Source organism: Panulirus ornatus, chromosome 33 (assembly GCF_036320965.1).
Source record: "Panulirus ornatus isolate Po-2019 chromosome 33, ASM3632096v1, whole genome shotgun sequence".
Lineage (NCBI taxonomy): Eukaryota > Metazoa > Arthropoda > Malacostraca > Decapoda > Palinuridae > Panulirus > Panulirus ornatus.
Window position 1 is genome coordinate 3,313,723 of NC_092256.1, and position 16,130 is coordinate 3,329,852.

The 16,130-nt window shown below is 40.2% G+C and overlaps 1 protein-coding gene across 2 annotated transcripts in view; it reads left to right on the forward strand.

Moving 5' to 3' along the window:
* LOC139759410 (leucine-rich PPR motif-containing protein, mitochondrial-like) overlaps positions 1 to 16,130 on the forward strand; it is a 407,417-nt gene that overhangs the window by 12,710 nt on the left and 378,577 nt on the right. For both annotated transcript variants that reach the window (XM_071681494.1, XM_071681495.1), the window contains exon 2: positions 12,132 to 12,375. In XM_071681494.1, the coding sequence (XP_071537595.1) occupies positions 12,166 to 12,375 (210 nt within the window). In that variant the 5' untranslated portion in view covers positions 12,132 to 12,165. The remainder of the gene's footprint in view (positions 1 to 12,131; positions 12,376 to 16,130) is intronic.

Below are 16,130 nucleotides of genomic sequence, written 5' to 3' on the forward strand. Positions count from 1 at the left end.
AACAAGTTTAAGGAAAGTCCTAGGAAGCTTATGATACTGGGATTGCAAAGTCATGGGAAGCTTATGATACTTGGATTTCAAAGTCGTAGGAAGCTTATGATACTGGAATTGCTGTCAAGTTATGACATCGATTCCTGTACCCTCAGTAGAATGCTGGGATAAACAGAATGATTGAACCTCTCTATAGGGAGGAGGATAGTGTGTTTAGTATAGCTCTGTGGGACCATTTTTATCATGATATATCTCTGTATGCTTGGTATAGTCTTCACATATATGGAACAGGGAAAGCTCGCCTTGGCAGAGTACTGGATGGGTATATTAGGCCATTTTTAGATAACCTACTCAGGAGAGCAAATCACAGTCTAGCTAATGAAAGAACTAGGAGAGTGGGGGAGGGTGATGAGTAGCTATAGAAGGTAGGTTGTTGGGTGGTGGAATCTGATTGTGAGTAGGATCTGAGGAACAAGGTAGGGGATGAATGGGACCTTGGCGGGAGGGATCCTTGGCTAGTAGCAGCAACCTTACAGGCATAGGAGTTAGCAAAGAAAGGTCAAGTGGAGTCAGTTGGGGACAACTCAGGCAGTATAAGTAGCGGGTTAGCACAGGTACAGGTCAACTCTCTGGTAACTTTTAGGAACGATTCTTGTAGGGTCCAATGCGGGGAGGATCAGAGTAAGGCGGCACACCGAAAACAGATGGAAAACTTTCTCTCTCCTGCTGCTGTGCAGACATTAACAGTGATAATACAAACATGCATGGTGCCAGTAAAAAAAAGGCAAATTTAGTCCAGAAATCAACTCAGAAAGTTAATTTGATATGCACAAATGCCTGGAGCATCCTATGCAGTTACTGAAAACCAAACATTATTGTAATCTCAAGAAACATGGGTAAACTGAGAATAAGCATTTAATTGCTGAGTTAGCAGTACCTGGATACACACTGTTTATGAAAGATCGCTTGTTCAGGGTAGGTGGTGGAGTTTTGATCTACATTGATAACAATCTAAATGCTGTTAAGCAAAGTAGACTCAAAGACTTACAGCTATGTCAACATTACCGACGAGTTCAAAAGTAAACTATGTCTTGGTGTTATTTACAGACCTCCAAAGCAAAAAGATGACAATATCATACGATGCAATCAAAACTATACTAATCAGTAAAGAGGTTATAATAGTAGGAGACATCAATAGTCCAAGCATAAAGTGGAACACGTTAATAGGTGACCGAAAGGGAATGAAATTAACTGAACTGATTGAAGATGCTTTTCTAGAACAATTGGTTGAAAAACCAACTAGAGGTAAAAACATTATTGATCTTGTCCTCACAGACACAAAACTTAATCAACTCTTGCGAAGTAGGCGAGAGTTTGTCAAACAGTGATCACTAATTAGATTAGAGATGAATTTAGATTACGAAATAAGTGACAACAAGCTCTTGATTCCAGATTACTGGTGAGCAAATTTTGAAAACATTAGACATGAATTTTGCCGTAGCAATTGAACAAAACTTCTTGATGTTTACTCAGTTGAGTAAATTTGGACTAATTTTAAATATCCTCTACTCAAGATTGAAAATAAACATTTATCTATTTATTCAATTATTTTGCTTTGTTGCTGTCTCCCGCGTTTGCAAGGTAGCGCAAGGAAACAGACGAAAAAAATGGCCCAACCCACCCCCATACACATGTATATACATACACGTCCACACACGCAAATATACATACCTATACATCTCAATGTACACATATATATACACACAGACATATACATATATACACATGTACATAATTCATACTGTCTGCCTTTATTTATTCCCATCGCCACCTCGCCACACATGGAATACCATCCCCCTCCCCCTCATGTGTGCAAGGTAGCGCTAGGAAAAGACAACAAAGGCCCCTTTCGTTCACACTCAGTCTCTAGCTGTCATGTAATAATGCCCAAAACCACAGCTCTCTTCCCACATCCAGGCCCCACAGAACTTTCCATGGTTTACCCCAGACGCTTCACATGCCCTGATTCAATCTGTTGACAGCACGTCGACCCCGGTATACCACATCGATCCAATTCACTCTATTCCTTGCACGCCTTTCACCTTCCTGCATGTTCAGGCCCTGATCACTCAAAATCTTTTTCACTCCATCTTTCCACCTCCAATTTGGTCTCCCACTTCTCCTCGTTCCCTCCACCTCCGACACATATATCCTCTTGGTCAATCTTTCCTCACTCATTCTCTCCATGTGCCCAAACCATTTTAAAACACCCTCTTCCGCTCTCTCAACCACGCTCTTTTTATTTCCTCACATCTCTCTTACCCTATTATTACTTACTCGATCAAACCACCTCACACCACATATTGTCCTCAAACATCTCATTTCCAGCACCTCCATCCTCCTGCGCACAACTCTATCCATAGCTCACGCCTCGCAACCATACAACATTGTTGGAACCACTATTCCTTCAAACATACCCATTTTTGCTTTCCGAGATAATGTTCTCGACTTCCACACATTCTTCAAGGCTCCCAGGATTTTCGCCCCCTCCCCCACCCTATGATTCACTTCCGCTTCCATGGTTCCATCTGCTGCCAGATCCACTCCCAGATATCTAAAACACTTTACTTCCTCCAGTTTTTCTCCATTCAAACTTACCTCCCAATTGACTTGACCCTCAACCCTATTGAACCTAATAACCTTGCTCTTATTCACATTTACTCTTAACTTTCTTCTTTCACACACTTTACCAAACTCAGTCACCAGCTTCTGCAGTTTCTCACATGAATCAGCCACCAGTGCTGTATCATCAGCGAACAACAACTGACTCACTTCCGAAGCTCTCTCATCCCCAACAGACTGCATACTTGCCCCTCTTTCCAAAACTCTTGCATTCACCTCCCTAACAACCCCATCCATAAACAAATTAAACAACCATGGAGACATCACACACCCCTGCCGCAAACCTACATTCACTGAGAACCAATCACTTTCCTCTCTTCTTACACGTACACATGCTTTACATCCTCGATAAAAACTTTTCACTGCTTCTAACAACTTGCCTCCCACTCCATATATTTTTAGTACCTTCCACAGAGCATCTCTATCAACTCTATCATATGCCTTCTCCAGATCCATAAATGCTACATACAAATCCATTTGCTTTTCTAAGTATTTCTCACATACATTCTTCAAAGCAAACACCTGATCCACACATCCTCTACCACTTCTGAAACCACACTGCTCTTCCCCAATCTGATGCTCTGTACATGCCTTCACCCTCTCAATCAATACCCTCCCATATAATTTACCAGGAATACTCAACAAACTTATTCCTTTGTAGTTTGAGCACTCACTCTTATCCCCTTTGCCTTTGTACAATGGCACTATGCAAGCATTCTGCCAATCCTCAGACACCTCACCATGAATCATACATACATTAAATAACCTTACCAACCAGTCAACAATACAGTCACCCCCTTTTTTAATAAATTCCATTGCAATACTATCCAAACCTGCTGCCTTGCCGGCTTTCATCTTCCACAAAGCTTTTACTACCTCTTCTCTATTTACCAAATCATTCTCCCTAACCCTCTCACTTTGCACACCACCTCGACCAAAACACCCTATATCTGCCACTCTATCATCAAACACATTCAACAAATCTTCAAAATACTCACTCCATCTCCTTCTCACATCACCACTACTTGTTATCACCTCCCCATTAGCGCCCTTCACTGAAGTTCCCATTTGCTCCCTTGTCTTACGCACTTTATTTACCTCCTTCCAGAACATCTTTTTATTCTCCCTAAAATTTAATGATACTCTCTCACCCCAACTCTCATTTGCCCTCTTTTTCACCTCTTGCACCTTTCTCTTGACCTCCTGCCTCTTTCTTTTATACATCTCCCACTCATTTGCATTTTTTCCCTGCAAAAATCATCCAAATGCCTCTCTCTTCTCTTTCACTAATAATCTTACTTCTTCATCCCACCACTCACTACCCTTTCTAATCAACCCACCTCCCACACTTCTCATGCCACAAGCATCTTTTACACAAGCCATCACTGCTTCCCTAAATACATCCCATTCCTCCCCCACTCACGAATTAAGAAGAGAACTTGCAGTATTTCAGAAGCATCATGGATGAATAGGAGAATAGAAGAACTAATTCACCAAAAGAAGGAAAATATAAGAAATTCAAGTCATTGGGAACCAATGAAAATTGCTAGGAATTAATCAGAATCAAAGAGAGTGTAAGAAGGTCATAAGACAGAGTAAATGCGACGAAGAAAAAAAGAATATCCTTCAAAGTTAAGAATAGTCCTAAGGAATTCTTCCTATAAGACATAGGAAAACAGTAAAAGAAAGATTTGGACCATTACAAAATGATCATGACACACTAACTACTGAGGACAAGGAAATGGTTACCATACTAGATTATTCTTTTAACTCCATATTACAATTGAAGAAACTTTTTGAATATCGCAACCAGTGAAAATGTTTCAAGGATCTGTTGGAGAAGAGTTGAAGGTTAGAGAAATAAAGAGCTCTGAAGTACTTAAATACCTGGACCAAATAAATCCTAACTAATCCAACGGCCCAGATAACTTAGCTCCAAGGTTTTTAAAGGAGGTCAGGAGACAGCTGGTATACCCTATAACAGAAATTCTTAGCAAATCTCTATAGGATGGTCAGGTGCCAACTGAGTGGAAACTAGCAAATGTTACCCCATGTATAAAAGGGGAGACAGAAAGTTTGCCTTGAACTACTGCCCAATTAGTCAGTGTTAGGTAAAATGATGGAAGAAGTAGTATGAGATAAAATTGTCATGTTTCTAGAACACAAATTTATATCGGACAGCCAACACAGTTTTCTGCCTTAGAAGATCCTGCCGATGAGTTTGCTGGAATTTTTTAATGTCATCAGAATTGGGATGAAAAATTACCGTCTGATGTAGTATGTTTAGATTTCTGAAAGGCTTTCGTTAAAGTACCTCACAAGAGACTTTTACATAAACTCAAAGCACACGAAGTTGGCAAAGAACTCTCTTCATGGATCATAGAGTGGCTTTCTGGAAGAAAGCAGCCTGTAGTATTAAATAGCAAAGCCTCAGATTGGCTAGACATAACGAGTGATGTGCCACAGAGGTTAGTCCAAAGCCCAGTTCTTTTCATAATATACATTAATGACCTAGAGCTTGGTTTCATATCTAAGAAATCCAAATTTGCTGATGATACTAAAGTAGGAGAGACTGTGAAATTATTCAAAGTGATTTTAACGCATTAGCAAAGTGGTTAGACAGATGGCAAATAAAGTTTAATGTAGACAAGTGTAAAGTTATGCACTTTGGACACAAGAATATACGACTCAACTACAAACTATTTGGAAACTCTAACTAAAGTAAATGGAGAAAAGGACTTTGGAGTTGTCATTAGCAGCAATTTGAAATGCACTAAACGTTGTCAAGCAGCAAGTAAAAAAGGCAACTAAACGTTAGGTTTCATAGCCAGGAACATAGATTACAAGACACCTGAAACAATTCTCACACTTTATAATTCTCTAGTCAGACCACACCATGAATATGCAGTCCAGTTTTGGTCCCCAAACTGTATAAAAGACGAGGGAAAATTAGAGCAAGTACAAAGATGCAGTATAAAATTGATCCCAATCCCTTAGAAAATGTAGACTTCGCGGACACTTAATCCAGGTGTTCAAAATTCTGAACAAGTTCAATAAAGTAAACCATGAGCATCTTTTTGAAATAGAAGAAAATGCAGTTACTAGGACAAATGGAATAAAGCTCAAAGCTAAAAGATTTGATACAGATGTGGGGAAAAAGCTTCTTTTCCTATGGGTGTGCTGAGCACTGGAATAAGTTACCCTCTGACATAGTGAATGCTAAAACTGTAATTACCTTCAAGAGTTGTTTAGACAAATATTTTATAAATTCAGGTATACTCTGAGAAAAATGCTGGAAATAAACCTAATGGGGACACTAGAAGGCTAATGTGCAGCAGGAGGGAGTTAGTGATAGTTTAAAAAGTACTGAGTGGAATTAATTCTTTTTTTCTTTGTCAAGTTATGTCTTATGTTTTCTTTTTTCAGACAATCCAGTCATGGGCCAGTCAGGCCTCCTGTTGTCTGTCTTTCTCCTGTAAATTCATGTAAACCACACTCGTTTTATTACCACACCTTTGTCTTATCCTTTCATTAGGTTCTTAATTAGACCACCTCACATCACATATTGTGAGAGAAATATAAGTTTTGAAGAATGAAAAGCTGTGTCTCTCTGTGGGGAAGTTTCTTGGAAACATTATTTCCAGGATGTTGTTTTCTTCCCTACTTTCTCTGTTCTCTTGAAATTCTTTTCTCTTAACTGTTCTTTCCTCTTGATGGACAGTGACCACCATCAAGCTGATTTCTGTGTTAGAACTAAAATGTAGGTCATTACTAATGTGATGACCAGTGGGATGATAACGTCATTGTTGAGTGGAGGTTGCTGATTTGTTGATTGGGGATCTGAGCCAAGTCAGGTGGCTACTAGCACTGAATAGTTGGTTGTTGAGGGGTAAGAGGACTTTTCATCACCAATAGACTTTGGGTTAGATTCCAACATCTGGAAATCCTAGAAATTCTCTCAAGGCTTGCTGGATACTGCCTGAGAGAGAAACAGTTTATCTTCTTCAAAATTTACAATTCTTTGCAGGTTTTTTGCTGTCTGTTGTTTTAAACAGTGTAAGCTTTCGTCTCCATGATTTGTATTATTTATTTATCTGAACAAGGCCTTGATTTTTAAAAAGTATTTTTTTTTTCCTTATACTTAATCGCCGTCTCCCGTGTTAGCGAGGTAGTGCAAGGAAACAGATGAAAGAATGGCCCATCTCACCCACAAACACATGTATATACATAAACGCCCATACATGCACATATACATACTTATACATTTCAATGTATACATACAGACACATACATATATACACATGTACATATTCATACTTGCTGCTTTCATCCATTCCTGTTGCCACCCTGCCACACATGAAATAGCAAACCCACCCCATGAGGTAGTGCTAGAAAAAGACAAAAATGGCCACATTCGTTCACACTCAGTCTATAGCTTTCATGTTTAATGCACCAAAACCACAGCTCCCTTTCCACATCCAGGACCCACAAAACTTTCCATGGTTTTCCCCAGACGCTTTACATGCCCTGGTTCATTCCATAGACAGCACATCAACTCCGGTATACCGCATCATTCCAATTCACTCTGTTCCTTGCATTCCTTTCACCTTCCTATATGTTCAGGCCCCAATTGCTCAAAATCCTTTTCACTCCACCCTTCCACCTCCAGTTTGGTCTCCTGCTTCTCCTTGTTCCCTCTACCTCTGACACATATATCCTCTTTGTCAATCTTTCCTCGCTCATTCTCTCCATGTGACCAAACCATTTCAACACACCCTCTTCTGCTCATTTTTTATTACCACACATCTCTGAGGATTGGCGGAATGCGTGCATAGTGCCATTGTATAAAGGCAAAGGGGATAAGAGTGAGTGCTCAAATTACAGAGGTATAAGTTTGTTGAGTATTCCTGGTAAATTATATGGGAGGGTAGTGATTGAGAGGGTGAAGGCATGTACAGAGCATCAGATTGGGGAAGAGCAGTGTGGTTTCAGAAGTGGTAGAGGATGTGTGGATCAGGTGTTTGCTTTGAAGAATGTATGTGAGAAATACTTAGAAAAGCAAATGGATTTGTATGTAGCATTTATGGATCTGGAGAAGGCATATGATAGAGTTGATAGAGATGCTCTGTGGAAGGTATTAAGAATATATGGTGTGGGAGGAAAGTTGTTAGAAGCAGTGAAAAGTTTTTATCAAGGATGTAAGGCATGTGTACGTGTAGGAAGAGAGGAAAGTGATTGGTTCTCAGTGAATGTAGGTTTGCGGCAGGGGTGTGTGATGTCTCTATGGTTGTTTAATTTGTTTATGGATGGGGTTGTTAGGGAGGTAAATGCAAGAGTTTTGGAAAGAGGGGCAAGTATGAAGTCTGTTGGGGATGAGAGAGCTAGGGAAGTGAGTCAGTTGTTGTTCGCTGATGATACAGCGCTGGTGGCTGATTCATGTGAGAAACTGCAGAAGCTGGTGACTGAGTTTGGTAAAGTGTGTGGAAGAAGAAAGTTAAGAGTAAATGTGAATAAGAGCAAGGTTATTAGGTACAGTAGGGTTGAAGGTCAAGTCAATTGGGAGGTGAGTTTGAATGGAGAAAAACTGGAGGAAGTGAAGTGTTTTAGATATCTGGGAGTGGATCTGGCAGCGGATGGAACCATGGAAGCGGAAGTGGATCATAGGGTGGGGGAGGGGGCGAAAATTCTGGGGGCCTTGAAGAATGTGTGGAAGTCGAGAACATTATCTCGGAAAGCAAAAATGGATATGTTTGAAGGAATAGTGGTTCCAACAATGTTGTATGGTTGCGAGGCGTGGGCTATGGATAGAGTTGTGCGCAGGAGGATGGATGTGCTGGAAATGAGATGTTTGAGGACAATGAGTGGTGTGAGGTGGTTTGATCGAGTGAGTAACGTAAGGGTAAGAGAGATGTGTGGAAATAAAAAGAGCGTGGTTGAGAGAGCAGAAGAGGGTGTTTTGAAGTGGTTTGGGCACATGGAGAGAATGAGTGAGGAAAGATTGACCAAGAGGATATATGTGTCGGAGGTGGAGGGAACGAGGAGAAGAGGGAGACCAAATTGGAGGTGGAAAGATGGAGTGAAAAAGATTTTGTGTGATCGGGGCCTGAACATGCAGGAGGGTGAAAGGAGGGCAAGGAATAGAGTGAATTGGATCGATGTGGTATACCGGGGTTGACGTGCTGTCAGTGGATTGAATCAAGGCATGTGAAGCGTCTGGGGTAAACCATGGAAAGCTGTGTAGGTATGTATATTTGCGTGTGTGGACGTATGTATATACATGTGTATGGGGGGGGTTGGGCCATTTCTTTCGTCTGTTTCCTTGCGCTACCTCGCAAACGCGGGAGACAGCGACAAAGTATAATAAAAAAAAAAAATAATCTCTCTTACCCTTTCATTACTTACTCGATCAAACCACCTCACACCATATATTGTCCTCAAACATTTCATTTCCAACACATCGACCCTCCTCTGCACAACCCAATCTATAGCCTATGCCTCGCAACCATATAACATTGTTGGAACAACTATTCCTTCAAACATACTCATTTTTTCTCTCTGAGATAACGTTCTTGCCTTCCACACATTCTTCAATGCTCCCAGTACCTTCGCCCATAAACAAATTAAACAGCCATGGAGACATCGTGCAAACCGACATTCACTGGGAACCAATCACTTTCCTCTCTTCCTACTCATACACATGCCTTACATCCCTGGTAAAAACTTTTCACTGCTTTTAGCAACTTACCTCCCACACCATATACTCTTAACACCTTCCACAAAGCATCTCTGTAAACCCTATCATATGCCTTCTCCAGATCCGTAAATGCTACATACAAATCCATCTGTTTTTCTAAGTATTTCTCACATACATTCTTCAAAGCAAACACCTGATCCACACATCCTCTACCACTTCTGAAATCACACTGATCTTCCCCAATCTGATGCTCTGTACATGCCTTTACCCTCTTAATCAACACCCTCCTGTATAATTTACCAGGAATACTCAACAAACTTATACCTCTGTAATTTGAACACTCACCTTTATCCCCTTTGCTTTTGTACATTGGCACTGTGCATGCATTCCACCAATCCTGAGGCACTTCACCATGAACCATACATACATTGAATATCCTTACCAGCCACTCAAAAACACATTTATCCGCTTTTTTTTTAATAAATTCCACTGCAGTACCATCCAAACCTGCTGCCTTGCCGGCTGTCATCTTCTGCAAAGCTTTCGCTACGTCTTCTCTGTATACCAAACCGTTTTCTCTGACCCTCTCACCACCTCGACCAAAACACCCTATATCTACCACTCTTTCATCAAACACATTCAACAAACCTTCAAAATACTCACTCCATCTCCTTCTCACTTCACCATTACTTGTTATTTCTTCTCCATTAGCCCCCTTCACTGACATTGCCATTTGTTCTCTTGTCTTGCACTTTATTTACCTCCTTTCAAAACGTGTTTTTTTTTTATTCTCCCTAAAATTTAACGATACTCTCACCCCAACTCTCATTTGCCCTCTTTTTCACCTCATGCACCTTTCTCTTGACTTCCTGCCTCTTTCTTTTATACGTCTTCCTGTCATTTGCACTACTTCCCTGCAAAAATCGTCCAAATGCCTCTCTCTTCTCTTTCACTGGCAATCTTACTTCTTCATCCCACCACTCACTACCCTTTCTAATCTGCCCAGCTCCCACCTTTCTCATGCCACAGGCATCTTTTGCGCAAGCCATCACTGCTTCCCTAAATACATCCCATTCCTCCCCCACTCCCCTTACGTCATTTGCTCTCACCATTTGCCATTCTGCACTCAGTCTCTCCTGGTACTTCCTTACACAAGTCTCCTTTCCAAGCTCACTTACTCTCACCACTTTCTTCACCCTAACATTCTTCTTTTCTGAAAACCTTTACAAATCTTCACCCTTGCCTCCATACGATAATGATCAGACATCCTCCCAGCTGCTCTTCTCAGCTCATTATCATCCGAAACCTCTCTTTCACACGCCTTTCAATTATCATGTAATCCAGTAACGCTCTCTGACCATCTCTCCTACTTACATTTTTTTTTTCATACTATTCGCCATTTCCTGTGTTATTGAGGTACCATTAAAAACAGAGGACTGAGCCTTTGAGGGGAATATCCTCACTTGGTCCCCTGCTCTGTTCTTTCATTAGGAAAACTAAAAACGAGAGGGGAGGATTTCCAGCCCCCACTCCCTTCCCTTTTAGTCGCCTTCTACGACCCGCAGGGAATACGTAGGAAGTATTCTTTCTCCCCTATCCCCAGGGATAATTTACATATGTAACTTACTTATGTATACTTATGTAAATCTCTCTTTTTAAACCAGGTATTCCCAGTCACCAGTCCTTTTTCAGCACACAAATCTGCAAGCTCTTCACCATTTCCATTTACAACACTGAACACCCCATGTACACCAACTATACCCTCAACTGCCACATTACTCACCTTTGCATTCAAATCACCCATCACAATAACCTGGTCTTGTGCATCCAAGCTGTTAACACACTCACTCATCTGCTCCCAAAACACTTGCCTCTCACAATCTATCTCTCTACTTCTGCTTTCAGTTTTACCCATATTAATCTAGAGTTTACTTTCTTACACTCTGTCACATACTCCCACAACTCCTGCTTTAGGAGTAGTGCTACTCCTTCCTTTGCTCTTGTCCTCTCAGTAACCACTAACTTTACTCCCAAGACATTCCCAAACCACTCCTCCCCATTACCCTTGAGCTTCATTTCACTCAGAGCCAAAAGATCCAGGTTTCTTCCCGCAAACATACTACCTATCTTTCCTTTTTTCTCATCTTTGTTACATCTGCTTACATTCAGACACCCCAGTCTGAGCCTTTGAGGAGAATGAGCACTCCCTGCATGACTCCTTGTTTTTCCCCTTTTAGAAAGTTAAATACAAGGAGGGGAGGGTTTCTAACCCCCCGCTTCTACCCCCTTTAGTCGTCTTCTATGACACACGGGGAATACGTTGGATGTATTCTTTCTTCCCATATCCCCAGGGGATAGGTTAGAAAGCACTTTTAAAAAAGGGCTTTTCTATTTATCCTTGCTTCCCTACCTTCTTTTTTTCTCTTTTCTTGTGCTGGTTGCATATGTTGTTGAGACAGTCCATCAGCCTTTTTTACAGGATCTTATTTTTTATGATTGTAGTAGCTGATAGCTGCTTTTCTGATGTGGTACTCAAACGAAAGAAAGGCTTTTGCAGCAATTATTTTTATTTAATGTAATGCTTGAATATGATAGCTATACTGAAGCTAAATTGTTTAGGACTCACTCTTTATGCTCCGCTACATTTTAATTGGTGGAAATGAAATATATGGTGTAGACAAGTTTAATTGATATATGTGTTATGTTGTATACATTGGTACATTACAAGAATCTAAAACCGCTTATGAAATATTTTTACTTTCAGAGACTCCAGTGGCATACTGTCAGTTTTAGATGTCATGAAGAGTGTACAGATGACCCCAACTAACATTACATATGAAGCCATGATAAATGCCTATGGAATATCTGGTCAGTTGTCACAAATGAAGCAAGTGTTTGCACAGATGAAACAATCTGGAGTTGCCTTACCTCAAAATCAGCTGGTATCACTTCTTCTCAGACTGGTCAAGCATGGTCAAGCTGGGGAGCAATTTGAAAACATAAATTATGTAAGTTAGACATCATTTCAATATCCATTAAAAGCTATTTGATGTATTGTATCCCTCTATATGCATTCTTGTTAGATATGTTTAATCCAGTAAAGTAAGTAGAACATTGAATGTTTCCCAGTTACATTGTAGTACAATTATCTAAGATAAAGTAATAAGGATGCATTCAGAAACACCTCAGTAACTTTTAAAACTGTCCCTTTATGCACTTAACTTGTATTGGGAAAACTTTTATGCTTGGTGTTAGCTAGTACTGACTCTAAGTTTTGTTTGAACCTCAATTTTTCTCCTGGATCAATATTTGCTGCATGCCATGAGGGAATATCTTGAACCTCTGAAGTTAGAATATGCCTCTCACTCTTGTTAATCACCTGCTAGGCCATTAATGGCTTGGGTGAGCCCAATCACAAACTTCGACTCAGTGAAGACATTATCATTCATAAGTCATCATGCAAGCTGTAACTCCTGCATTGAACATGAAGAGAGTGTCATATTGGCTGTGGCTCTTGGCTTCCTCCAGACATGCTTCTTCCATCCCAAAATGGTCAATTATCTCTGACTGTTATTAGAATCATTATCTTGGATGGTGTTCATAAACACTACTGACAGCATTGGGACACTTGATTTCCTTATATGAGATGTGCAAAATATTAATTGTATGGTTATTTACTGAGGAGCAAAGGTATGTTGGGCTTTTACAAAAATTACTTTGTACCATATCCCCTGAATGACCATTTGGAGTAGGTACATGATGCATAACTCAGAGAACAATTGATACCCTGTCTAAGATAAGTTCAGAACCTTTGATTTGTTTAAACAAGTCCCTCTATATAACCATATTTTTGAAGATTAATTTGGAGAAGAGAAAATGAGTTATGGGTTATGTTATCTCTAGTTTTTTCTAGAGATCTTTGCTCCCATCATTCATCTTTAATAAGAGTTCCCCTAATTAACCTGTGCCCCACTTTGCATGAGGCTGAGTTGACCCTTTAAGGCAGTCTTTTGAAGGACATCTTAGGTATTCAGGTAATTTTACCTCAGACTGACTGTTTGTCAATCAGTGGTTGTCTGTAGTACTTTCAAGAGTTTTGGAAATTCAACGTTTGTATATACCTAGTATTGAGAAAGGGTCTAGAGTGGATTGAGAAATCTCTTTGTATGTGAGGAGTAATCTCTGGTCAACACCAATACTGCCTTTGTAGTAATGCATGACAGAAATGTTAAGCAAGACCCCATAGACCTTGCAGTGAACCCAGTCCCAAATAGAGATTAATCTGGGAAGACAATGTTTCAGAATTATCTTTTCTGTACATCCACATTCTGATTCAAAGAGTGCCCATCAGTCCTTCGGTTATTTTATGAAATGTCAGCCTATTGACACTTTCCAGTGCTTCCCAGGTGAGAAAGTTTTAGCTTTCATAGTATACTGGATTGGCAGTTGAGGGTGATGCTAATGGTTAATGTGTATTGCACTCCTTGCCTTTTCTAGAATACATCTTGTCTTGCTTCCCAAATTTTCCATTCATTGAACGAATGGGCTTTGTTTCCTTCATTGATTTTTGATGACATCACCAGCATCTTCAAAATGAAATTCACGAGACAAGGATGTCAATACATGAAGACTTACTATAGACTATATTATCAACTGAAAAAATCCTGCAAAGTTCCCAGCCAAGTCGTATATGACTAGCATTATGGTTGATTATTTTTATTACCGAGGACAAGCTCAGAATTATGAAGAAGCTGTCATTGCCTAACGTCTCTCATATGGAAGCTTTAGTATCTTTTGGGAGTGATGCTGCAGTTGCCTAACAGTCCATCACTGTGATGTTCTTGACATCTTCTAGGAAAGATGCTGGGTCATCTCAGGTTGACAACCATGTATAACAGTGTGACAAAAAAGAAAAAATTGAAAGCACCTCAGGGTGTCTACACCCTTATTGCAGCATGCAGTGTCATCTTTATTCCTGTGGGGCTTCTTGATTCCCTAGTTGGTGGATTGACTGGAGAGCCTCCAGATCATGCCTTGGAGAATGGTGATATAGAGTTTGGAATGATGCTTGAAATCTAGGGTCTCTTATTCTTCCAAAAGTCAGGTAGGTGCAGTTTGTTGGGTAAAGTTTCAGAGATCTTATTCATCAACAAAAGATAGTTTTATGGTTCTTCTACTCCCAGAGGGACCTGAGGTTTGGGTACAATATTTACTTCTGCTGGACTGTACCCTGACTGCCAATGCTTAGTAAAGAGAGGCTCCTTGAAAGAAAGAAAAGAAGCCTATCTTCTTTTAAGAACCTTTTTATGCAAAGATTGAACAGATTTACTCTTGGGTCTTAGTCCAAGGACCGCAGATACTCTTCTTGGAATCAGTAGAGCAAGTTTCTCTTTTCCCCAGGTCTCCTCAAACTGTTCTTTTTCAGGGTTTAGTGACATTGATAATCCCTATATAGGACAGCTGAATCCTAATTCCAGAGTTTTACTATATACTATGGTTGATTTTTATTTGTTTATTTTGCTTTGTCGCTGTCTCCCGCGTTAGCGAGGTAGCGCAAGGAAACAGACGAAAGATAACCTCTGGTTATTTCTGAACCACCATCAGTCACCTGTAACACCTTTATAGTCCTGCATTATGGAATTCATTGTTACTTCTACTTCTATGAGTACAGAGGATTGGGTAGAGCTTGATGGAGATCATTGCATGATATTCAAACTTCTACTCAAGGTAATACTCTTTTGTTGGTATCCTTTCAGAAGTTTTTCAAAGCTTCTGAGGCTGTGGAAGTCAAGGAAGCTTGATGTTCACGAGTCTCTTTAAGCTCCCTTTATAACAATTCATGGCATTTTGACTTCATTGTCTTCAAGCTGAAGATCATTTCTGTGTAACTTGGCTCTAGAAAAATGAGTGATTGAATTATGCTATTTTATAGACATTTTTTTTTCTAGTAATAACACTTCTGAATCAAGTTAAGGAAACCAAACCTTAGTTTTTTTAGCTGAGAATGTTACCTTTTGAGTTTACAATGGTTCCATTTTTCACACCTCTTGGGAAATTTGTTCAAGAAAACTTTATACTGTCATCCCCTCAGATTTTTCAAAATCTTCTGGATCTCTCCAGGAATTTCCCAAAGAAATAATTGTTTTCCTCTTGGAGCAGACACTGACTGTTCTGGTTCTTTGTAGGCTGTACACTAGAACTTATAATGTGTGGAAGGTAACATGCCTTATCCTTCCTCAGAAGATCTTTGTTTATCTCTTTCCAGAGAGTTGTTTTTGTACAGCTTTCCCCCACCATATACACGTCCACATGTGCTCCCCAGCTGTAAAACCTGACCAGCATTCCGAACACCTATCTCTGTGATCTTCTGCCCTCTCCAAAGTAGATATAACAAAGCCGCAAGCCATATGAAATAGAGCACTCAGAAAAATCACTCATTACTTAACAACCACACACACTGAACACCTACAAAATGAAACAAAGATCCTCCCAATATAGTCCCACCTTTACATGCTCAGCACTCAATTCTGTGCAGCAGCACTAGGCCACCAGCAACCCAAACCACTCCACAACTAACCACCTACTTCCACTAAGAAATGAAACCCCTGCCTCACACTTCAGCTACCTGTATTTACAGATCCCCCACCTCCCAACAAAGATAACACTGACAAAAACATGCATACTGAAATGATCTGACAGTCAGTAACAACCACCCCTGTAATTCAGTGTCACTCCTCACTCGTCACTCTTCCAAGGTGAGTAA